At 44.8% G+C, this 25570-nt stretch overlaps 2 protein-coding genes across 2 annotated transcripts; one reads left to right on the top strand and one right to left on the bottom strand.

The window, feature by feature from the left end:
- Positions 1-4370: 4370 nt before the first annotated feature.
- pnp5a (purine nucleoside phosphorylase 5a) lies at positions 4371-7010 on the top strand. The gene is made up of 6 exons (XM_028429521.1): positions 4371-4563; positions 5050-5219; positions 5308-5411; positions 5709-5884; positions 6000-6190; positions 6399-7010. The coding sequence occupies exons 1-6, from the start codon at positions 4541-4543 to the stop codon at positions 6608-6610; spliced, it is 876 nt and encodes a 291-aa protein (XP_028285322.1). The 5' UTR covers positions 4371-4540; the 3' UTR covers positions 6611-7010.
- Positions 7011-7063: 53 nt separating this feature from the next.
- capn1 (calpain 1) lies at positions 7064-25449 on the bottom strand. The gene is made up of 23 exons (XM_028429519.1): positions 25312-25449; positions 21914-22024; positions 21514-21772; positions 20045-20114; positions 17866-17984; positions 13464-13597; positions 12686-12854; positions 11762-11845; positions 11559-11644; positions 11224-11298; positions 10986-11146; positions 10422-10582; positions 10325-10336; positions 10031-10242; positions 9909-9948; positions 9764-9829; positions 9632-9689; positions 9487-9551; positions 9089-9157; positions 8873-8951; positions 8669-8785; positions 8522-8580; positions 7064-8450 (listed from the first exon to the last, which is right to left on the bottom strand). The coding sequence occupies exons 3-23, from the start codon at positions 21769-21771 to the stop codon at positions 8424-8426; spliced, it is 2121 nt and encodes a 706-aa protein (XP_028285320.1). The 5' UTR covers position 21772; positions 21914-22024; positions 25312-25449; the 3' UTR covers positions 7064-8423.
- Positions 25450-25570: the final 121 nt, after the last annotated feature.

The following is a 25570-nucleotide window of genomic DNA, read 5'->3' as shown; positions in this document are numbered from 1 at the left end:
TGCAACACAGCTGGTCCTGAGCCCTGACACACAGACCTGAAAAGGCAAACATGTCATGTTGGTCATCGGTTACACAACCCTGATGACCGGTATGATGCCCACATCACCAGTCTGCAATCTGTCATATTTGGCAAAATCTAGAAATGACCTCAATGACATGTGATTCAAATTCACATGTTTTGTCTGTTTTCACTCTTCATCATTAAATGATGATAACATTGTGTTAGCTGCACTCTCTCTCAGCTGAAACTCAGATTTACTGAATGACGTTCAGTGAGATAATGTTCCTGGAATCTTCCAAGTTGAGTTTTCCTACTTTAAAGTACGCCATGTGACTCCTCTGTGTGTGTGTTTGTGTGTGTGTGTGTGTGTGTCCTTGAAAATGTGGCCACATGATTCTGTTTTCACATGTAGCCAGAATGTTCCGGCTTCACAGCTCCATACATGCATGTCCAATGTGTATCTGCTGCATCCCACTCACGTATACACGCACCACAAAACTTCATTTTCCACCACTCGGCTGATTTCATGTCCCTGTTGGCTCACATATCCTCCGACTGGTGTGTGAATTTTCTGTGCTGATGAGAAAAAAAGAAGGAAGGAGCATCATCTGACTGCATGTCAGTGTCACCTTAAACCTTTGAATTGTATCCAACTTTTGGTCACATGGTTGTTTTCCCACTGTTATCTTTATTGAAATAACCCACCTGCAGGTTATGTAAAGCAAAATTTACAGAGGGCACCTAAAGACCTTTAGGTTTGTTTTTGGATGCGTTGTTTGTGTGCTTTGGCAGCTTTGGCAGCTTTATCTAGCTACAACAGCAGATTATTTAATTAATTTTTGGAAAGTTTGAGGTCCGAATTGTGTCTTCCCAACGAGGACTGACATATTTGGCGCTCACTGTAAATGTACAAGCACATGTGGTGACCTGGAACTGATCCAGAGTTTTATGTAACATAATGTTTTATTGCAGTTTATGTGAAGACACATTTCTGTTTTATTGCTGTGGTGTCAGTGTCAGTGACAGTGCCAAGGTTACTCATAGGTTTATATGTACAGACCCAGGAATTGAAGGGCCATATCCTGCAGTTCCTCACGCGACCACTCGAGGGTAGCTCCAGAAAATGAGTGAGTCTCCATGTTAAAAAGGATGACTTTACAACAGAAATCAACAGGCACGAATACTTTTGATCCCATTATTTAGGCATTGCATTTAGGCTGTGATGGTCAGCTTCAGCTCCACCTCTTTGCCTGTATTTGGAGTTCAGGCAGACTGATGCAGCAATAACTCTCAGAGCGGAGTGACAGACTGCATTCTGAGGTTTGATAGCTGACAAGCACATTTGAAACACCTTAAAGATAAGAAACCACCAATAAAGAACATGGTGTATGGAAGCAGTTTTTTTTTAGGTTGCAGCACATTCATGAGGCTTCAAATTGTTTTTCCTGAAGGTCAGTCTGATATCTTTCCAAAAACATTTGGACTGGAAATATTTCTCCTTGGGGCCTGAAAGTCAATGCTACGTTAGCCATTGTCAACGATAGGGTTTTATTTTTTAAATCTTGGATCATACTTGATAATTTGAGGCCTCAAGTTCTCATATTTCTTACAATATTTACCACTTTATGTAAGAGTTCACATATGCTCCCACTGAAACAACGTACCTTGTTCAGCACTGGGTGTCCCCTTATCGCCAGCCATCTGAAAGTCCATCAAAGAAATCTTCATGAACGTTTTATTTATTTTATTTATTGATTTTGATCCAGCTGGGAAAAAAAACAAAAAGCAAAAAAACTGGGGAATGGGGTTATTGTGAGTCGCGGTGCGGTTGTCAGATGGACCTCAGTCATTGGTTGAGCCAAAGGCGTGTCTGTTATAATTGAGGGGAGGGGTGAGGAGGTCATCGGGTCAGAGACTTTCATGTGTCATCAGACAAAGTTAACAAGTGTCTTTAAAATGAAGAGGAGATATGAAGTGAACCAAACCCAAACAGAGAGGTGGTTCAGTCGGAGGGAAGTCGTAACACACACCAAGGCTGATGGCTGACAAACAACGACTCAAGGTCCAACTGCGTCAGAATGTTTTGGTTGTTGCAGCCTTTGGTGGTCTTTCGCCTGTATTTACTGTCGTGTTCTTACATAAGTTGACCACAAAGTCAACAATGACTTGCATAATGATTACAGGCTGACTTTCACCGGAGGACTGTTGGGTACTGACCCAACAGTCCTCCGGTGAAAGTCAGCAGTAACATCAAACATCATATGACAATTCAAATGCTTTATAGCCTGTAATTATACATCCTTGTGTAGCTGTTGTGTAATATTTGACAGTATGTTGAGAAGAACATCAGCTCAAGTCTCTGTCACATGGTGTCCCTAAGTTTTTTTATATGATACAGAGATCAAACCTGCTGCAAACCAGCAAGTAACAAGGACATCTATCTTCTTGTGGAGGAGCTTGCGGAGACACCCCCAAGTGGACATTTGCAGAACTGCAATTGCAACGGGTTGAGAAGTTGTTGCTTTGTTTGAACCTAAATGGAGACGTTTGAGTTTAGTTTACCACACAAAAAATAAATCAATAAATACATTTACTTGCAATTTTTGGCATTTTAGGCACATTTAAGGCGTTCTATGGTGAGCTTTTGGAGGCACCCTCAAGTGGCCATTGGCAGAACTGCAGCTGTTTTTGACACCAGTGTTTTCAAGCCAAAATGGAGATGACTGCAACAGAGGTCACCTGAAAAAAGAACAAAAAAAATAATAAAACATTTTTTAATACTGCCACCAAGTGGCGTCAAACAGCCATGACAGGCAGAGGTAGGTAGGTTGTGTTTTACGCAGGCAGACAAATGCTGCATATTTGCACAGGTAATAAAATCTAAGCGCTGTTGTCATTGATAAGTAGTTATACTTTTGATAAAGCAGAACTTTTAGAATGTGATACATTGATTGGTTGATTGATTGATACCCTGACTTAAGGACAGTCCTCCACTGCTGGCAGATCAGCTGTCTCCTCTTGACCCTCTGTGGGTCTAATGTGTGAAGAAATCTCCTAATCTGTGTTGAATGTGTGTCCATCGCTTCTCATCGTAACGGCCCGTTTCAAATTATCGATCACAGGACAGTCAGTCCAGGTGACATTCCTCGTGTTTGTGTGGGTTTGCAACAACTTCTATGAGTACAATGTGTAGCTATAAATGAGCCACAAGGACTTAATGGAGTATAATCATTACAACACACACACACATACACCACATCGGGTGTATATGGTGCACATATTGCAACAAATCATACAATGATGCAACAAACCATAAAACAGGGACTCTGAAATCAAACCTATGAATTCAACAGAAATGATTGATCAGTTTGTGAGAAGAGCTATTGTTACAGTCACAGCTCAACTCTGAGTGATCACATACAAATTTTGGACCAGGTGTCCAAGTCTCCATGGAGTCATCCTCCACTTCAGTCTAAGGTGCTTGGAGACCTGAATAAGGGGGTCACAAGGACATCACTAGTGGAGGGTGCTCCTTCATAGAGCATTGTTAACATTGCTGAATTCAATGCAGATCCTTAAATATTTGTGTGTACAGACTATCCATCAATAGTTTGTACCTTACGATCACCAACTTTTTCCATCACCTTGTCCTCACACAGCATAACAAGAGACAATCTTGATATCCAAAATCCAAACTATCCAAACAATCCAAACAGTGGAAACAGCCAGAGTCAGTGAGGTCTGAATCAAGGTAATGCACACAGAGGATGACAATACTGATCTCTGAGACATCTACGACAAGAAATCAACAAGATTCAGGACCAGGACCATAAAGACCCCAAGTCTAGTATCATCCTGTTCACCGGATACATCACCTCAGACCTCATCTCTGTGCTCTATGCTCCACCACATCTGGTGTGATAAAATATTACTGTGCTAGACTCTTTAAAACCTTTAGGTCTCTATACAGAATGGATCTTGAAGGGTTTTAATTTATGGGCAGCAAGGTTATTACCACGCTGCTTCCACACAAAGTTCTCACAGCTCAGGTGGATAAACATGTGATGTTCCAAGGTCAAACATATCTTGTTTTGCTTCCGTATTCAGTGTTTGCTGAACAATAAAGGAGCTGATAAATGGTCAGCAGTGATTCTACAGTTTACAGATGTGCCAGGAAGGGGGAGGGCTGCGGGCAGAAATGACGGTCTGAATGTCTTAGACCGTCTGTAGTATTTTGCCCCGTGAGCCAATGACGTTGGCGTATGCACATGCGTCATTTGGAGAAGGAGGAGGAGGAGGAGGAGGAGGAGCGTCGTGTCCGGACCTATAATAAACTCGGCGGCTGCGCCTTGGACACAGACACAAGTGACACGGACAGAAGACTCCGACAGGACACCAAAGAAGAAGAAAAAACTTTACTCAAGAACATATTTTTATTCTTTTTATAACATTGTTTTGAATTTTCCTCTTTTTTTTGGCAATACAAGATTCTATTTTTTTTTACTTTCTTTTCTTCATCGTAAATTTAACTTTCCGAGATGTTTCCAGAATCAAACAGCGGGTGAGTACACTTCACGCACATGCTGTAACTTTCAGGATTTCCTCTTACAGCGCTGCTGTTGAACACATGGCTCCTTCATGCTGCGCTAAAAAAAAATCAGGAATGTTTGGCCAGGGTCCCAAAAAAAACTTTGCGCAGGCGCTCTGCGCACATGGAGTAAAAAGAACGCATTCATTCAGTCCTCCTTTAATGTAACCGAGAATTTGTGAAGTCTTAATAATCTTCACTTGTGTCATGTTAAACAGAGACAGACACTGCTGAGTGTGTGTGTGTGTGTGTGGGTCTCCAGAAGTCACATCCTTATTGGTAGCAGTCCTCAGACCAGACCTGCTGCCCAGAAATCCTGTTAATGTGACAGTAGACTAACCTGTTTCTAAGGGAATTTGGAAGACTAACCTCTATTGGACACATTAGTGCTGATCTCTGCATCAAAAAAATCAGCTGATGGGAGATAAAGTTCTAACCTCTGCTCTAAATGTCATCCAGCTACAGCTATGAGGACTGCAAAGCCACTGCTGATTGGCTGCTGGCCCAGACAGACATCCGACCCGCGGTGGGCGTAGTGTGCGGCTCAGGCCTGGGAGGTCTGGCTGACATGTTAAAGGACCAGGTGGCCTTTAACTACAAGGACATCCCCAACTTCCCGCAGAGCACCGGTGAGAAAACACACACACCTCAGAGGCTGACTGTCTGCCATCTTGCCAGATTTACTGACTGGTTTTCTTCTTTTTTGAACCCTTACAGTTCATGGACATGCAGGACGGCTTGTGTTCGGCACCTTGAAGGGAAGACCGTGTGTTTGCATGCAGGGACGCTTCCACCTGTACGAAGGCTATCCAATCCAGAAGGTGTGTTTGTGTGTGACAGACTAAGCTTGCTACTTTTTGATGATCTTACTGTGATGCGTAATATGCCCCATGTGCTGAAATGATTGTAAACAGTGTAATGGGAGTCGCCCTCTGCTGAACAAACCGTGTAATTACACCATATCTAGATTATCCCGAGCATCTTTTTTCTTCATTCAAGTTTCAATTTGGTGTCTATTAGCCGACATATCCATAAATATCAGTCAAGTTCTATCATGATGTTCCCTGAAATTACACCACTAAAAGTTATTACAATGTCCGATGTCTGTTTGATTCCAGATTACGTTGCCCATGCGCATCTTTAAGCTGCTCGGCGTGGAGACAGTCATCCTGACCAATGCAGCTGGAGGTCTTAACCAGGACTTCAAAGTGGGAGACATCATGATCATGAAAGACCACCTCAACATGCCCGGCTTTGCTGGCAACAATCCGCTAGCTGGACCCAACGACGAGAGGTACAAAAAATAACTTTTTAAAGAAGAGATTCCTCCACAAGACAACATAGAAATAATCGTCCCTCTTGCCACAACTCCTCCACCCTCTGACCTTCCATCTTTCCCCCTCTGGCAGGTTTGGCGTGCGTTTTCCCTGCATGTCTGATGCATATGACAGGGAGCTGCAGCAGCTGGCCATGGACGTCGGACAGGAGCTCGGCTACGCAGACTTTCTAAAGGAGGGCGTCTACTGTGTGCTGGGCGGGCCATCATTCGAGACGATTGCAGAGTGTCGTATGCTGCAGAAACTGGGTGCTGATGCTGTCGGTGAGTGGTAATCATAGTGCAGATTAACTTAATAACTGACTGTAATTCTGTGCGAGACTTGGAGGCAACACTCTACTTATAAACATTAGCTTCCTGACTAAAACGTAGTTGTGTTTTATCTGTACAAACACAAACAAAAACTGCAAAAAAAAAACGCTTCCCTGATATCATATTTACTTAATCTGATGATTATTCTCTGCCTCCACAGGTATGAGCACAGTCCACGAGGCGATTGTCGCCCGTCACTGCGGCATACGCGTCTTTGCCCTCTCACTGATCACCAACCAGGCGGTGACGGACTATGACAGCGAAGAGAAGGCCAACCACGAGGAAGTCCTCCAGATTGGGAAGCTGCGAGCGGAGCAGCTGGAACGGCTCGTTTCCACCATGGTGACCCGGATCGAGCACAACTTTGCTTAAAACACAGATGGAGACGCCATGTTTTTTTTTTCTTCCTCCTTTTTGAAACTTTGCAGTTTTACGCTGTCAATGCTTTTGTGCCAAAAAAAGAGAATCCTTCTATGAGCTTCATGAGCTGCTTTCAGTCTGAGGTCAACAGGTGATCTGATGTTTCCGTCGTTTTCATATCAGCCACATACATTCCTCCGGAAGTCATTTTTTTTGTAGCTTTTTAAACAAGGTGTATTTGTTCTAACTTAAAAATGTATGATCAGCTTGTATAAATGTCAGCAATTTAACTTAACAATGAGCACAAATCTGCTGTAAAGATCTTAATATTTGGGTATTGTTGAAAAGTGTACATTAAGGTTTGTTTTTTTTTTAATATGACTGTTGTTACTAAATGTACTATTTATTACTTTATTAAGGTTGTTTGTGTGGTTCATTTATTAACCGAACTTTGAGACACATCAATGAAAAATCTCCCCGTGTTTTATTTCCAAAGTGTGTGTGGAAGTTTAACAGACACAGCTGCACAGTAAACCAACGTGTTGCATAATGAATGGGTTTTTACAGGAACCCAGAATGTCACAACTGTAAACATTACACCGTGTTACATAAGCATTACCCAGCAAGAACCAAAGAATGTAAAAAGAGTATAAAGCTGAAGGGTGGTTCTTCCACTTACAAAGACAAAAAAAAGATTATTAGCAGGAAAAAAACATCAAGTGACACGTTACTTTGGAATCCAAGTTTTCAAATTAAACTCTTTGCAGAAGAATTTCACACCGCATGCACACAACATAACCACCCACCTTGCATAATGGTTTACCTTCACCTAAAATATTTGACATCGTGTTCCCTTTGAAAGCCAAGGTTAAAAAAAATCCAGTTCCAGCCGTTACATAAAAGTTTTTTTTCCTCCATAAAAAAGTGCCATGCATAATACTAATAATAATAAATGATATGATATATATGTATATGTTCTGATATTAAAGCTACACAGGATCCAATTTATAGAACACATTCTGAATGATACAGCATGCTGCCATTAAAAAACAGTCTGGCACAGGATGTAAACAGACAGCGGCAGGCCAGCAGCGTCACTATAAACATCTGGAACATTCACATTAAACTGAATGTTGTGCAGAAGCACACCAGCTGAACACGTTAGAAGGGGTTAAACCCAGTACACAACTTAGACTTCCACATACTCTGAGTACGTAGGTGGCTGAGGAACTGGGCCATGGTCTCATTTTCCGACTGGCTGTGTGCGGGCTGATCCTTTTTTCAAATAAGCATGAGATATTTAGCATGTGTAGCAAGAAGAATGTTAAGATGACAATGAAAGATGGTTTGATGCATTATTAGCTGTTAGCAGCTAGTTGTTAAACGAGAGACGTCGACGACTTGAGACGCTCTGGAGTGTAAGCCAACCGTGGGGGGAGTACTGGTGTAACAGGTTCAAGTTCAAGTCCTGCACGGTTGGTAATGCACAATCTGCACTAAAACAGCTACCAATGAAGGCTAACAGCTAGCTAGTCAGCTAATTTGATGGAGCAGTTTTTGTGCTGATCAATGAAGTGGCCAATTTATTTAACTATAAACTATTATTAATTATTTACCTATTTCACCTGGACAACAATAAAGACAAGCTCGCTGAATTTAAGCTTTAAGCTTAATCGATCAAAGCTAATTTGGCCCAATGACATTAATAATGATTTACAGCACCAGCAGCGAGCAGCATGGAGGACAGGAGGAGAAAAGGCACTTCTGAATCAGCAGAGACTGGGCCTGGACGCAGTGCAACATCTACATCGAAGTCCCCTCAATTTTAGGCAAACATGGTCAGCGTGATCCACTGTGGAAGACAGAGAGCACAGGACTTAGAGATGCTATTAGCAAAGCACTGCAGAAAAGAATTGTTTGTACCTGAAAGAAGTTTAGGGATATGACGCCGTCTGCATCTGTGTCCATGGTCTTAAAGGTTTCTGCAGAAACAAAAAGACAATCTCTTAATTCCATAAAGTGAGGTCTTTATTCTTGCAGGGCCACTCAGTGACTGATCATGTGACTCACTGAACATCGTCTCCAGTCTGACCAGACAGGTGACAAAGTTGTCAAAGTCGACAGCCATGTCGTCCTCTGTGTATCGCAGGGTGATCAGCTGGAACAGGTGGTTGGTCAGCTTAAAGCCTAAAGGAGCGCAGAGGAGAGGCTTTAAAACACTTTCTAAAAACACAGAGCAGGCCGAGGATGAGTTGTTGTGTCTCTAAACATCACCTGCAGATTCAAGAGCCATCCTCATTTCGTAGGAGCTCATGGTGCCCGATTTGTCCAGGTCAAACTGCCTGAATATAGTCTGGAGAAAAAAAAATGGAAAGCAGTTAGACACCAGCCAAGAAAGTGAAATCTGTGTGCACTGGCCAGATGTCAAAATAAACAAGCGTCTGACGCAAGTGGGTACGATCAATAATAATATTAAACCTGAAAACCCACCAGGTATCGTTTAATCTTTTCCCAGAGGACATGGAACTCTGTCAGGCCCAGCTTTCCACTGCCATCAGTCTGATCAGAAGAGGTAAGGAAGAGGTCAACCTTAAAGGACCCCTATCACAACAGCTTTGACAAGTTTCTGAGCTCAAAATTCTAAGGAATTTAGTTTTTGGCTGTTCAACAATGATATATTAGTGTCTGTAGCTTTTAATGCAAAAAATAAGAACAAGAGTTCAGTGATTGAAACACTTGAGGGGCGGGGCTTATCCCCTTATGACATCACAAGGAGCTCATTCAGAGGAGGTTAGCTGCTTTTTTTAAAAAAAGTTCTAGTAATTTTGTCAGGGCAGGTTATTTCCTGTGTCAAAGCTAACAAAATAAAAGCAGAATTCAAAGGATACGTCCATGAGGTTAATCATGCTGCGGCAAGCTTCTTTTGTGAAGCCGTCTGTCTTCAGGTCCTTATCTGTTCTCGCGAAAAAACAGAAAGGAAGATTTAATCATCTAAGCCAACAGAAAAATGTGCGAGTTCCCCAGTGTACTGACGTTTGCTGATGATCCTGTTCAGTATGGTTTGCAGCTCTGTGACACTGATCTCCATGTCCTACGGACACAAAAACACTTCAGTTAGATAGCAAACGACTGCGGAGAGGTCACACTTCACCAGAGTGAACCTACCTGTCCTGCAAGCTGCCTGAAGAGACTCTTAAAGCCGGGGTCGATCTGGCTCTCGTCTAGTTTAGTCTGAAACACAAACAGAAACTTGTTCGGTGCACATTTGTTCACAAAATAAGAGGGGTCAGGTTTTGTAGACATCGCTCACCTCTGGTGGGATCTCTGCTGTGATGTCGTCATCAAGTTCCCTGATGAACAAAGAAGAACAGAGTGTATTAACTTCACCAAAGTTCTCACCTGTGGACAAAGCTTCTTCTCCGTCCTACTCACTCAGACTCTGCAGGCTTCTCAGAGAAAACCCTCAGGACGAAGTCCGCCTCCTTGTGAGGCTCAAACGTGGAGGGGACGATGATGTATTCACCGGCTGGTAGCCGCAAGCGCGAGCTCACCTCCCTCAAGTTGATGAAGAGCTCGGAGCGAGCGCTGGAGCCGTGTGTGAGGAAGAAGTCTCGCTTCAGGTGAACCCCTGAACTCCCTACAAACTGAGAGGTGAGACGGCAGAGTTAGCGATCTATTCTTCTCATGAATAATGTGGAAAGTTCTGGAAATAAAAAAAGGTCATACCTCCCTTGGAACCTGCAAAGACAACAGAGAGAATAGATCATCATCAGAACGTGGCCACCAGCTTTTTGAAGCTGCACACAGAATCGTCACTGCTAACCTCGTAGAGCGCGAACCCGATGGTCTCCATGTCTTTGCCCTCTCTCCGTTTCTTCCTGCGATCTTTTTGCATGAGGGCAACCAGAAAGCTGCAGTCTGGTTGGCCGGGAGCATCCGGGTGCTGCAGCGCGATCTTGAACTGAGGATTCAGCCAAAACGTTGCTGCCAAAGAGGTGAAAAAGGTCAGATTGTTCTTTGTTTTCCCTGTAAACAGGTGTGTAATTACTTTATACATGAGCGTGCTGTCTTAATAAATACTGAATGACCTTATAAGTAATTTATCGATAAATGAAATTCATCTCTATGCTGAATGAAGAAAACAGACTCCACTTTCATGCACGCCATGATGGGGTATTTCCAAATTTTGTGTAGAAAACAGGTCATTGTTTCATGGCTTATTGTTTAAATAGGAGTCACTAGTTCACATTCCTGCTCCGTCCCTCCTTCCACACCAGCTTCCAAATTCCAAAAGAAAAAGACGCAGTGCGTCGTCCAGATTTTGACATTGAGCTGGGTTAATATCAAGCCTGTACTTGCCTCCTTACAGATTTCCCCTCCTTCATACCTGGGTAGTTCCTGCAGCCTCCGGCAGTGCTGCCTCTCCTCCACTCCCCCTGATACAGCGACGAGCTCCATTTCTTCAGCTGGTTGTTCTGCAGGGCGTCAGCCGTCAGGTTGCAGATCTCCAGGCGGCTGAACTCCTGCAGGAATTCACTAAATGACATCCTGAGAGACAGAAACACATTTGGTTATGGAGTAGAACGTCTAAGTGCGTTTGTACACTTGAGGTCTTCAGGTCTCACCAGAATTCACCGTCCTCGCTGCGGTTCTGTAGGCGACTTCTGACAGAGCGGTCCACATTGTCCCACTCTCTGGAACTGAGGAATTCACAAAGAAAACAGAACTCTGACCTCTGACATCCATGTAGTGATGGGACGGCGGGGTGTGGAATGTCTCACTTTTGTAGCTACAGTTACATGACATGATGTGATCGCACTCGATTCTCCACCCTTCACTGGCTATAAGGTGGAGAAACTGTACCTTCGTAAGACGTTACAACTTGAGGAGATGATTTCACATTAAGACGGGTAAAAATTGAGCCTAGAATTGTCTTCCTTAGGACAGAGTTAAATCTTACTTGTCACTCCAGGCTCCAGTCCACTCCACCTCCCCCCATGGGTTCCTGATGCGAACCAGCTTGGTCAGATTTCCTCTGTACACCACCTGATGGACCAAGAAACACACTTGTAGGCTCTGCACTCATCGTTCACGCCTTGTATTACACAATAAACTGTACATCATTGAAGCTTTCAAAATTCATGATGAAACCTGTCCACCCACCTCGTCCACACCCGTCACTGAGTAGGCATGTCCCTTTACCAGCTTCTTGAATGTGACGGCCTCCATGTCGAATTTGCTGGTGATCTGTGAAGGAGACAAAAGGTCAACCACAGGAGGAGGTGGGTGGATTCTGTACATGTGACCCGGTTACAGACAGCGGTCACACCTCATTACATAACACAGCCTAATAATCCATTTTATAGAACGAGAAACCAGAATGAACGGCACTGACTGGAGCACAGGTGTGATGTCATCTGTGACCCTGATGATCTGCCGACACAGCACTGAACTCCACATTTATTATATTCGCATATTCTTTAAACCTATGTGCTTTTTTTTTTAATGCTGTTTCTTCAGGCAGACTTATTGATTACAGACAGTGACCTTCACCAACACAGACAGAGTTCAGTCCTCCCTGCCTGCAAACATTCAGCCTCCCTCAGCTGACCCTGAATTCCTGCCAACTCAAACCATCTCCGCCCCAGTCTTCACTGCCCCCTCCTGGCTTCCTCCCAGATCCAATTTCACTCCATTTTTCATATCACCCACAATTCTCTCAGAAACGAAAAATGGAAAAGCAGCACGGAAGCCGCTTTTTTTGATTTTTTTAAAAATTATAATTAATTTAAAATATTTTAAAACAAGACACTTTTTCATTTTTCTAACCCACAGATTGTAGACAAGCGAGAGGAACAGCAAAGGTGACAACAAAGTGACTGAAAACTAACCCTGCAATACCGGGTTTGAACACTTGGTGGCAACAGAAAGAAGTCGCAGACAAAAGAAGGAGGCCGTGCGAACTGAGATGCCACATTTGTAATTATGGAGGACAGGTTCTAATGACAAAATCAGTCACAGTGACTAAACAATGCTAATATTGCGATTTTCCAGTGTCAGAGGATACACAAGTGTTTCAGTACTGACGTCAATGGAGCAGCCGAGCAGCGATCCTCTCTCTACGGCTCTGCTGATGATGCTGTAAAGGTCCGAGGGGGCTTTCTTCAACTCGTACATCTCCGTCACACCGCCCGTGAAGTCCTCAAAGCCCTCCGACGTGCTGCCGCCTGACAGGGCCTCATAACATCCATTCAACCTGAAGACAGATTCAATGTGTTTATAATAATAATGTTGGTCAAATGTGGCGGGAAAAACGTTCAGAGCAGAGAGTACAAGATGTTCCTGTTCACTCGCTCTCTGTCTGCAAAGCTACCATATATGACCATGTACCTACAGAGAGACTGTAACACAGCATCAATCACAGTCCTCCCAAAGTGCCTCTGTTTCCTCTCTGCTCTTCATCTGGGAAACTCTCTGAACCTGGCAGCTATCTCCGTGAACAAAAGTGAATTTACAGCTGTTCACTGAAGCAGCTGCAGCCCTGAGAACTTCTCAATCAGGCTCCTTTACTCTCATGTCAAGTCCAGTTTCCAGATTTGTACCAAAAACCTTTCAGCAAATGTTCCAAAATTTCATTTTTTGTTCTTCTGCACACCTCATGCAGCCTCACATTCACCCTCTGGTCATGACAAACTCAGACCTTTGCCTTCTCGTAGGGTCCAAATGTCATTTTTCTATTGATTTAACCTCAAATTTGTATGTTCTGCATCTTTTAGCACCACTAACACTCATGCACGCTGCTACATCCTGCAGTCACGGATGTTCCCGAACAGGGATAAATAATGAGGACAAACTGAGGTCTTACTTGGCGTAGGCCTTTTCCAGCAGTGCACTCCAGAACTCAGTTCCCTCTGCTGAGTGGACAAACAGCAGCTTCCCGTCCTTCACTGGCAGCCGGTCGTCAATCACCACCTGCACCCACTCGCCAAACTGCCAGAACTGCATGACAGAGAGCAGAGCAACATTAGAAATAAACCTTTACCTTAAAAAACACCTTGACACAAATAACCTAATTTAATTACATGACTGGCTTATTGATGTTTATTTGCATGTTTTACAGGGAGCCAAAGAGGCCACACCCCTTTAGAAAATGTTTTAAAATACTTCTGAGCCTCACCATTATTTACCTGCTGCCAGTCAAGAGCATTTCTCTGAAATCTCTTTTAGCTTCTTGGTTTTGAAACATCTTAAATCTCCATGGCAACACAATGACAGTGGATTGGATTGAGGCAAATAAAGGCAGGGTAAATTTCTCTGACAAAAGATTTCCCCGGAAAGTTCTTTGAATCGTTGCTGTGCGCCTGCTGTCCAGCAGGGGGCAGGAGAGGCCAACGCAATATGTTGAGGAAAACGTGATGAGAAGGCAGAGCCCATAAAACAGGTTCAAGAGGGGTCAAGACCAACTGAAGCTAAAGAGTCTCTGCTGCTCCACAGAAACAACCAACAAACATAAAGAGGGGAAACAAACCATCAGAGCTCTGCCTGTGACCTACGGACTACTTTCAGTAAGCCAAGCTGCCATTTAGACTTCCACCCACAAGGTGTGACCAAACCTTGGGATATTTAAGTGTTTACATTTAGGAACCTCTACAAGCTAGTTACTCACTAGCTGTAAAAATCCTGCCGAAAACTCTCTTGCTCTGTGAATGCAGGTCACAAGCAAGTTAATCATGGGTTACTAATTTAGTGACTAATGGTGCAGATGATTTTTTTTTTAACAGAATACTGCTTTATTCCAAATGAAGACATGTAGAATGAAGCGGCCGTCATGACATGTCACCATGTTTTGCACCAGAATCACGTATCACCCACTGCAAAGTTCAAAGTCTGATGATTCTGTTTATGATTCTTACTTTGATGGATGGTGTCATTTTTCTGCAAACACTGTGCTGAGAAAATGGGAAAAAAGCAGCGAATCTCTCGGTGTTAAACCAAAACCTCGAGGCGGTTAGCAGAGCGCTGGGGGAGTTATTTATGAAAGAAATATTTCCTTGTCACAGTAATCACATTTATAGAAGACAGCTGGGGAAGCTGCAGGATTGTGATCTGGCATGTGTGAAAGGATGCAGCCGGAGTGTGTGTGTGAGTGTTAATGTTCGAATGTTCATCAGGAAAGACACATGCTTAGATGGATGAATTCTGCACGCCCTGCAGAGCCGATTTGACCTCTAGGAGGAGCTGTGTCACAACGCTGACTTTAGACAACACACACACACACACACACACAGACACACACAGACACACACACACAGACACACACAGAGACAGACAGACAGACACACACACACACACACACAGACACACACACACAGACACACACAGAGACAGACAGACAGACAGACACACACACACACACACACACAGACACACACAGACACACACACACACAGACACACACAGAGACAGACAGACACACACAGACACACACACACATACACACACACACAGACAGACACACACACACAGACACAGACACACACACAGAGACACACACAGACACACACACACACAGACACACACACAGACACACACACAGACACACACAGACACACACACAGACACACACACACACACACACAGACACACAGACACACACACAGACACAGACACACACACACAGACACACACACACACACACAGACACACACACACACACAGACACACACAGACACACACACAGACACACACACACACACACACAGACACACAGACACACACACACACACACACAGACACACACACACACAGACACACACACACAGATTCAGGCCTGCTGAGGCTTTATCTCACAGCTACATGGGAGCAACACCCAGCTTCAGTGAGGGAACTGAACTCACATGTGACACCCAGCATTCAGCACAGTTCAAACTGTCACCGCTCGGTGTAACATGGGAGACTATCAAAACGCATTCTGCCCCAGTTAACAGCTTCATTTGTTTCTAACTGAGATTGCCTTCTTCATAATTCATCCTTCTCCTCCTTTTGTCCACCAGCCTCGCCTGCTCACAGACTCCCTCCCTCCTCTTTTTTTCTTTAAACAGTTACAGTTTCCCACAGCCGGCGATCATAATCACATTTTTTTTGGAATGACTCATTCGGGCTCTGTGTCGTTTATCCAGAAGCTTATATAGATCCAAACTTATACAAAAAAAGGGGAATCCCTGCAAGACTGAACAGACCGAAGCAAAGCCCGGAGCGGGAACATGCTCACGTGCACAGGCAGCAACAAAAAGAGGATAACGCAGAAACAAAAACTCAAACTGGCAACAAGGGGAGGATGATGAGGAAAACTGGGGCAAACCGAGAGAGAAACAGCCGCCCGTGTTTAACACATGCATGCATTAACAGGCCTGCAGAGCAAATCAAAGCATTGTTTCTCAGGAGAATAGTGGTATTTATGTACATTCACGCAACAGATTTTGATGCATGAACGCATCAGAAAAGATGACAAAACCAAAACCTGTCGAAGCGGACATTTGTGTATTTGTGTCCCTAAAAATAAATGGGAGCAGAGATCAGTGAGAGATCTCAAAGAGCTCAGATCGTGGTGTGCTGCCGAGACAAAGATGAACGCAGCGTCTCTGGAAGTAATTACTGAAAATATTCTGCTTTGCCTTGGCTGGCTTCTCTGTAACTGAGTCACCGGGCCCGGCAGACATTTTCTAAATGTGATTATTGATCCTTTTTCATATCAGATGAGTCAGCAGTGAAAGGAACTCAGTGTCTTTCTCAGAGAGGGGACACCGACAGATAGATTCTTGTGTTTCCTATAACATTGCGTGTCTGCAGTGATTCTGTGAACAGCAGCAGCAGCTGCTTGTTAACCGTTAAGGCCCCGTTCACACTGGAGAAAGTCATTCCAGCTAGAGTAGGATTGAGCCCAGACAGCCTTTAAGTTGGATGCATTCAGACCTATTTTCAAATCTGGCTAGCACACACTTGTGTCCGCACTCAATCCGGCTTCATCCAGCGTGGTTGCTGTCCTCCAAACCACTAGGTGGCGCCTCGTAATATACCGAGTCCGTTCAGGCCACGGTAGGACCACGTGTGCGCATGCGTCGTTCGGTTTTTTGTCCCGTGTCGCGCCCCGTGAACCAGATGTAGCGTGTCGCTAGCCGGATTCGCTAGCCACATTTGCGTTCACGCCTGAGCCACATTTGAGCCAATCCAGCTAGATCCACCTCTCGTGGGTGGATCTAGCCGGCTTGAAATCAAACTGGATACAGCCGGATTCGAGGTGTTCACACTCAGAAAAAAACACATCTGGATTGATCTGGATGCGGCCGAATCCTGCTTAAGCCACATTTTTTTCCCCAGTGTGAACGGGGCCTTGAACAATCAGGCTGAACCGAGAGGTCCGCGGTGGATATTGGCTGTGCGTGTCTGTGTTTTACATTATGTCTCAGTTCCCATGCATGTAATATGTGACTCTGATGGGTGAGAGCGGCCTCTCTCTCCCCCCTTCCTCCCCCACTCCTTCCTCCCTGCTTCTTTGGCTGGCTGGCTGGCTGACAGTCTGCCTGGCGCACTGCATCAAAGCGGGCAGCCGACTCAGCTCAAAGTGCTCTGTGACCAGGATGGTGCAAAATTATTAATGACAAAATGTTTCCTCTAGTGTGAAACAATAAAAGAATAAAATGGTTTAAGAGGTTAAGTGCTGAAGTTTGACGTCCGCTCTCCAGCCGCTCAAGCAGAATCTCAACAAAAGGAAGCAGCATTCAGTTGGCATTGGATCCGAGTGTTACAGAAAGGCTGATGGATGGTGTTTTATTAAGATCAACTAAACTTTATTGTACTAATGACACCCTGGTAAACAGTATAAAGGTTGTAGCTGCTGCATAAGAAGGTTTATATTATCAGGCAAACAGCTGTGTGTGTGTGGCTTCAGCGTGTCACACATTTGCCTGTGATGTGTGTGTGTGTGTGTGCAAAGCAAAGTTCAGCTGATAACAACCAGGATATTACAACTAAAAATATAGAGAGCACTATGTGACGGAGCAGCAGGGCAGGTTTTTAACCTCATATTTTCATATCTAACTTCATATCTCTGATCAGAAAATGGCCGCCGTGGAGATTTCCATCAGTTTGGTGGCAGAGTTTACCTGCTGACTCAGTGGGTGTGGATTTGTGAGCTTCCCTCCCTATCTATGATGACTCGGTGCAGTTTGACCAGTTCAAAGCAGAAAGAGAAGCGAAGTGGCCGTCACCTGGAATTGAAAGATGCCGGCGTATCCCTGCTGGAAGCTCTGCCCATGAGGAACCACTCTGTGCAGGAGGTTGTCGTTCAGCGTCAGCGAGGCGATGGCTGCCAGCAGCCAGCAGTCGCCTGCAGGAGCACAAACACACGTGTTTCATTCACTTTGGAACCCCTCAAAGTCCATCCATACACTACCCCCCTGTGAAACGGCTCATTTCTAGTACCTGACGTAAGAATTTTTATGTTGACTTCAGGTTATTTGTATACACACACACACACACACACACACACACACGCCCACCTGGTGGAAAGATTGCAGCATAATGTAATCTCCCAATGGTCTGTGTGCACAACAAAATGTGTCACAAAGCTTCTTGCGTCACACTAAACTTGTTGCTCGCTGTGCTGCTGTTTGCACTGACCAAGCCCTAGATTGTCTTCTAAGAACTGAGACCTGCTCCAAACAGAGAGGAGGTATGCTAACACTTTTAGCTATGTGGTTGACCTGGCATGGCAAGAGCATATGACCATAACACAGAGGCAAACTGCTGCGCTCCTGTTTCCAAACATACATACATGTTCTTCCTTTACATGCTGTTGACAGGGGAACCTGATACTAGGAGGATCATAAAACAGGAATCCACCCATTAACAGCCAAGAGGCAGGAGTCAAGAACTAGATTTGCACAAGCTGTGTCCTCTGGGAAATCTGGGAGAGGGAGAGGGAGAGGCCGGGACTTCAGAAAAGCACCGGCTGACGTAATGTGTAGGAATGCTACTGTGACTCTCTGCTGTTCATACTACTGGGCTGCAAAAGTTTTCAGAGGACGGGGAACACCCACCACACAGACACACACACAGACACACAGAGACACACACACACACAGAGACACAGACAGAGACACACACAGAGACACACACACACACAGAGACACAGACACACACACACAGAGACACAGACACACACACACAGACAGACACAGAGACACACACACACAGAGACACACACAGAGACACACACACACAGAGACACACACACAGAGACACAGACACACACAGAGACACAGACAGAGACACACACAGAGACACACACACACACAGAGACACAGACACACACACAGACAGACACAGAGACACACACAGACACACACACACAGAGACACACACACAGAGACACAGACACACACAGAGACAGACACACACACACACAGACACACACAGAGACGCACACACACACACAGACACACACACAGACACACACAGAGACACACACACAGACACACAGACACACACACACACAGAGACACACACAGACACAGACACACACACACACAGACACACACACACAGAGACACACACAGACACACACACAGAGACACACACAGAGACACACACAGAGACACACACACAGACACACAGACACACACACACACAGACACACACAGACACAGACACACACACACACAGACACACACACACAGAGACACACACAGACACAGACACACACACACACAGACACACACACAGAGACAGACAGACACACGGACACACACAGAGATGCACACACAGACACACACACACACACACACACACACACACACAGAGACACACACATACACACACACACACACACACACACACAGACACACACACAGACACACACAGACACAGGCTCTGGTATGTGAGCCGACATAATCCCATCACAGACAAAAACACTGCGATCTCTGCTCTCTGTGCTCTGCTACAGCACCTACCTACGTTTTATACCAGTGCTGTTTGTCTGCCTGTTCACAGAAAATCAATCGTCTGTTACTGAAGTAATTTCCTGTTTTGCCAGATCTAGTGAAAGAGGCAGGGGGAGGGGGGCATGTTTACAATTGTGAGAATGAGAGAAAGCATAAGTGAATTAGAAATGGAAACATCTCATGAAATAAACTGCAGCTCGTTGCAGATCATCAGTCAGTCAGTCAATCAGATCATCAGTGTGTGTAGCTGCTTGCTACTGTTAGCGAATCTATGAGAGTATGATAATAATAAACCTGCAATTAACCACGGTTTTACTGTCACAGTGACACATCCACACGTCTGGCAGCAGACTTCAGTTGAACTCAGTACTCCGCTCTGTCCTCCTGTAGCTGAACCATGCTGCTGTAACACAGAAACAGTTGGGGAACTCCCAGTGGGTCTTACCCAGCGCTCCCTGGCAGATGTCTGTGCGAGTGGCTCCATCTACGATGAACTCAGGCCGATTGCAGAACTCCTGCGGAGCACACAAATAAACAAACACACAAATTAGCACATTTCGCCTTTGGACGCATATTTTCTCTCTGATGTCTCACACAATCTGTGAAGCTGCATTAAAGCAGCTAATATGTTAGCATCTCCTCAATCTTATTTAAAGCTAGCGTTGCTGTGTTGACACTGGAAGCTTAATTGGCTACTTTTCAAATGTTTCTTTACTTTTTGTGTGCACAAACACACACTCTGCTGTATGTAGACTGTGTAAAAGGCTAAATGTAAATCTTTCCATCAATGGCTACATAGCGAATAGTCAAATTTACACACATACACTCTCACAGATGTTTTGGGGAAACATGACCCCTGTGACCCCTCTTATGCAGCCTAAATATTACAGAACCTTGGTGCGGGTGAGACATGCATTATGAAACATCTGAATTTTTGGAGACTCACACACACAGGTCCATTCACACACATGCACACGTGGTGATCTTCACACACATATTAAAGCTGCAAGAGGAGCTAAGATGCTGTAGTCACGGAGACGATCACGACACCGGGAGCTTTTGAGCTCACGACTCTTCCCGCTCTATTAAAAGGACTGACAGCGGCGAGCTGTCGCGGTATCTGCAAACCCAACAGTAAGGAGAGGGTGCTGTCTTCCTGGCTGCGGTGATGAAGACAGTGTGATGTTTTACATCTACGGGGAGCACTCTGGTATATTTATGATAGAGTGAGAGAGGAGCAGACATTAGGGAAAAGAAATGAGACCGCCGACAAAGAGAAAGTAGTGACACTTTCTTTCTCCTGCAAAGTGCGTAAACTGGAGCAACTTCTAATTAGCCTGTAAGAAACATTACATTTAAATCCACACATCATTCAAGACAGAAAGTTTAGTTGCCAAGCAACAGATGAAATTCTGTAGGGAAGTTAAATAGAGAAAAAATTGATACCATGTCATCAGAAAGATTAAAGGAGCTATTCCATACAGAACAGCTCTGGAGTCCCATTACTCATCTAGTGGGTCCTAGTGGGGTTTTTGTCCGGTGTAAATCGGCCTTTCCTCTGTAGCTGGTTCATAGACCTTGTCCAACTGTGCACTAGTAAGCCATCTAACTGAACTTACTCCCTGTGAACCTCCATGTGACTTTAAAACAAAAGTACTCAGTTGTGAGCGGTTGACAAGTCATACAAAACTACTGCAGTACCTCCAATGGCCACTTGAGGGTGACTTCGACAATATAGATTTAAAAAGTACCATCAAACGTCTATTTCTCAGGATAGTCTGAGGACAGTCTGGAGGTACTGCAGTAGTTTTGAATGACAAGTCATACAAAACTACTGCAGTACCTCCAATGGCCACTTGAGGGTGGCTTCGACAATATAGATTTAAAAAGTACCATCAAACATCTATTTCTCACCGTAGGCCTCATCCAGCGGACTCCACTGGTCTTGGAGGATCTCGGTCCAAGCTCGTCGAAGCCCAGAGACGACGCCGCACAAGGAAACAGACTATCCTCGAAGAGCCTCCCGCTATGAAGGCACTGGGCTTTCAACGACTCATAGTCCTGCCCGAGAAACTTCACCGCATTGTGGTTCTGTCCCAGACCTTCATTGCGATCCCACTGGCTCCTCAGCCTGTACGCCATGCCTGTGGCGTAGATTTGCTCCTCCGCCATCCTGATATCGCCACAGTCAGAACAATGAAACGTGAATTATTAAAGAGTCAACAGCTCGGATGCAAATCTGATTTAAGATTCAATCATAACTCATGAAACATCATCAGTAGCCATTAAAAGGCTGATAAATATTGATGAGTACTTGTGGCTCGGCTATAGACGAAGGCTTCGGGTGCAATTACAGCCACAGGAGTTCAGAACGCACACAGGAAAGAGGCGTCGTCACGGTTATTGTCCACCGTTATCCCACTACCTGGAAAAAAAGGGAGTGAAAATGAGAAAGAATGCAACGAAGCCAGTCTATACATACCTGTGTAGGTGCACATGTGTGCATCAGACAAACGCAGCAGCCGTACACACCCTCTGTAGACACAAGTGAGCTGCTTTTATGTCTTTTCAGTCAAGCATACACATTAGCTTAGCACAGGGATCAGGTCTGAATATGTACACAGTGTCAGTTGGAAATGAATGTCAATGTTTAATCAGACATGTATTGTGCACATGGCCTGATTTTGTGTGTGTTTTATGCGATGCACAATGAAGGCAGCAGAACAAGAACAAGCAAAAGCTCTCTGCAACTCTTTAATTAAGCAGAGCCGAGAGGGAGGGAGGAAGTGTAAACCGTCATTAGGCTCTCTTGACAGAACTGGAGTTTATCTCCTACAGCTGCCTTTGTAGTTTCTTTTTGTGTCTTTTACACATACACGAGTTTATTTTTAACTTCTCTCTTTTTTCTTTTTTTTTTTACTACGTTAACTCTGTGATATCCAAACGAAACACTGCTTCCTGTTTTAAGACCCGGCTGTCAGTCAGAGCAGAAGCTCAGAGAGTTTAGCTGCCATTGGCTCAGAGTGTGGAGAGTTTCCACCGCTCACTGTGAACCGCACCCATAAAACGGCCCCTCTCACTGACTGAAAAATATGTTCCTGCTAACGGAGCCAAGAAACAGAACATGAAGCTGTGACGTGCCGGTTCCTGGTTCTATTGTTCTGCAAACATACGTGGTGTTAATACTCCTACCACTCTCCAAACTACTTTTGTGTGAAAGGTACAGACACAGGAAGTCAGGGTGTTTTTGTGGTTATAGTCCAACTCACTGCAAACGTATTTAAAGAGCCAGGTCTGTGTGAACGGTACAAACACTGCAAGGTGAAGTAATGATGGTGCATCTCCAAGCTAGCAGCAGGTAGTCAAGGAGCTGAATCCATGTCCCCGTTCACACTGGGGAAAAAATGTGGCTTAAGCAGGATTCGGCCGCATCCAGATCAATCCAGATGTGTTTCTAGCCGCATCTCGTGGAGCTCGAATCTGTATCCAGATTGAAATCAAACTGGATACAGCCGGATTCGAGGTCTTGGCGGATTGGCTCAAATGTGGCTCAGGTGTGAACGCAAATGTGGCGAGCGAAGCCGGCTAGCGACATGCTACTTCCTGTTAGCGACATGCTACTTCCAGTTCACGGGGCACGACACGGGACAAAAAACCACATGACGCATGCGCACACGCGGTCCTACCGCGGTGTGAATGGACTCTGTATATTACGAGGCGCCACCTAGTGGTTTGGAGGACAGCAAACATGCTGGATGAAGCTGGATTGAGTGCGGACACAAGTGTGTGCTAGCCAGATTTGAAAATAGGTCTGAACGCATCCAGCTTAAAGGCTGTCTGGGCTCAATCCTACTCTAGCTGGAATGACTTTCTCCAGTGTAAACGGGGCCTATGAGAACAGTATGTATGTGGCAAGGTAGAGTGTTTGTGTTGCACCTTTAAGTAGACAACAAACATGGCCAAAAGAGCTGAATTTGTGGTTGCATGAAGAGTACATATACAAAAAAATGTTTTGGGTAGGGTACTGTTGCACCATTAAGTGGTCTGCAGTTACTCAGACTTTACCTAGCATCTGTGTGAAAGGTATAGCAATGGAAGCTGGGATATGTATGTGGGGGATTGGATTGGATTGGATTGGATATGTTTCCGCACCAAACAGTTAAAGAAGAACTGATGAAGCTGCTTGGATGAAGTCCAGACGCCTTGCTTCAATCTTCTCTACGTATTATGACCTGGATGACTGAGAATCTTCATCAACAGGTATTGGAAATACACCTTTCAACTGACTGCAAGTAGTTGCAGAGCCAAACTGGTGTTTTGTCATACCTCATCTGGTAAAGGTGTGTCTGTGGTGACACTCCCAGAGCAGAGCTAAAGCCTCATACTCGCTCTACAAGTCCTCCATGTGTAAAACAGTGTACCCGTTTTTCCAAGAAAATAAAGACACAAATACAGGACGGTGCTGCTGCTGCTGTGGAGGCGTGGCTAAGGTGCCAATTGAAGGACATCACAAAAAAAATCTGCAATTCCTGTTTCTGACCATAAGCGCCGCCAAAGAGATCAAACCAGAGAGATTGCTCATTCACAGTTATTTTTTTTTGCAGGCATGGCCTCTCACATTGTAACATGTTTCACTGACACCCCGACCATGTGGTGGTTTCATCTCTGCTGCATGTTATCAGGGGCGCACTCTGCCCAACATGGCTTCAATCTGACTGCAATGAATATTTTATCAGCACTCACATGTGAAACACACACACACACACACAGTGTTCCTCCAACTCAGTGCAGGTAGTGACATGGATGAGAAAAGACAAGCAGTCCTTATTTATACTGTAAGGACACTCATCCAGTCCAACAACACATCCAGGGGTTTCCTCCATAGCAGACACTGTAAAACCTCATCTGCTGCCTTTACACATTTAGCCCATTATTATCTGTGATCATACACTTTGAATAAATCTGGGTCATGCATGGGAAGCAATAATAACTTACATACAGGACAAGGGTCACACACACACATGGAGTACAGTAGGTGTGTGTGTGTCAACACTGCTATTCTGCTGATGCGTGTCTGCGCCCTGAGGTTTCTTCCTCATGACACATGCTTGTGTGTATGTGTGTGTGTGTGTGTGTGTGTGTGTGTGGGGTCCTTCTTCCCACCCTCTGGTGTATTTCTGCACGCAGGGTTCAGTTTCCAAATAGTGTTTACAGTGAAATAAAATATCCAAAGTGGAGAAAATAGACGTGCAGAGAAACCAGACACTCACAGTAGCCAGTGCAGGGACCGCTGGCTGATGCAGTATTTTTAATCAAAGCGTGCGATCTTTGCGAAATTAGGTACATGTACACGGAGATAAGCGCGCAGTCCTGATGGTAGGTGTGGTCCCTGAGAGGACATACATTGTCCAACTGTCCAAAAGCAACTTTCTCAAGTTGACCAGCTCCAACAGCTGCTCCACCCATTCCGATCCACTTCGCTTTCACAGTATCCGTGTGCGTAATTAAAGACTTTTACGCGGAAATGTTGGCACCTTCCTGTTGTGTTTTGTTTACGGTTCAACGACACACAAACTTCAAGCTTTCTTCCTTAAAGTAAAGTTCCGACCGGGATGTTAAGAAGCTTTTTTTTTTTAAAAGGTTCTCTACATCCTCCTGCAGCGCAAACCAGACTGCGAGAAACCAGTGCGCAAAGAACAATGTTATATTTACCTTTGTCGTGTGGTTCCCTTCAAAAGCAGCTGTGTGGACATTTCGTGGACACTCTCTCAGTCCCCCTCCTGGTTTAGTGTATACGTCCGTCCCCCTTCTCCTTCAATCTGCACGACGCTCTTTATTTAGATACGCCCAGCTGCCTCCACACTGCCAGAATTTATTGGCTCCAATGCGCCCCCATCAGAGTGCGTCTGCGCAGTGCCCGCTGGCCATACACCACCGACAGGGACTTTATATTCTCTACATTTATACAGTG

This window comes from Parambassis ranga, chromosome 18 (genome assembly GCF_900634625.1).
Source record: "Parambassis ranga chromosome 18, fParRan2.1, whole genome shotgun sequence".
Taxonomy (NCBI): Eukaryota; Metazoa; Chordata; class Actinopteri; family Ambassidae; genus Parambassis; species Parambassis ranga.
Note: the sequence above shows the minus strand (reverse complement) of the source record. Positions and strands in the feature narration are given on the sequence as shown.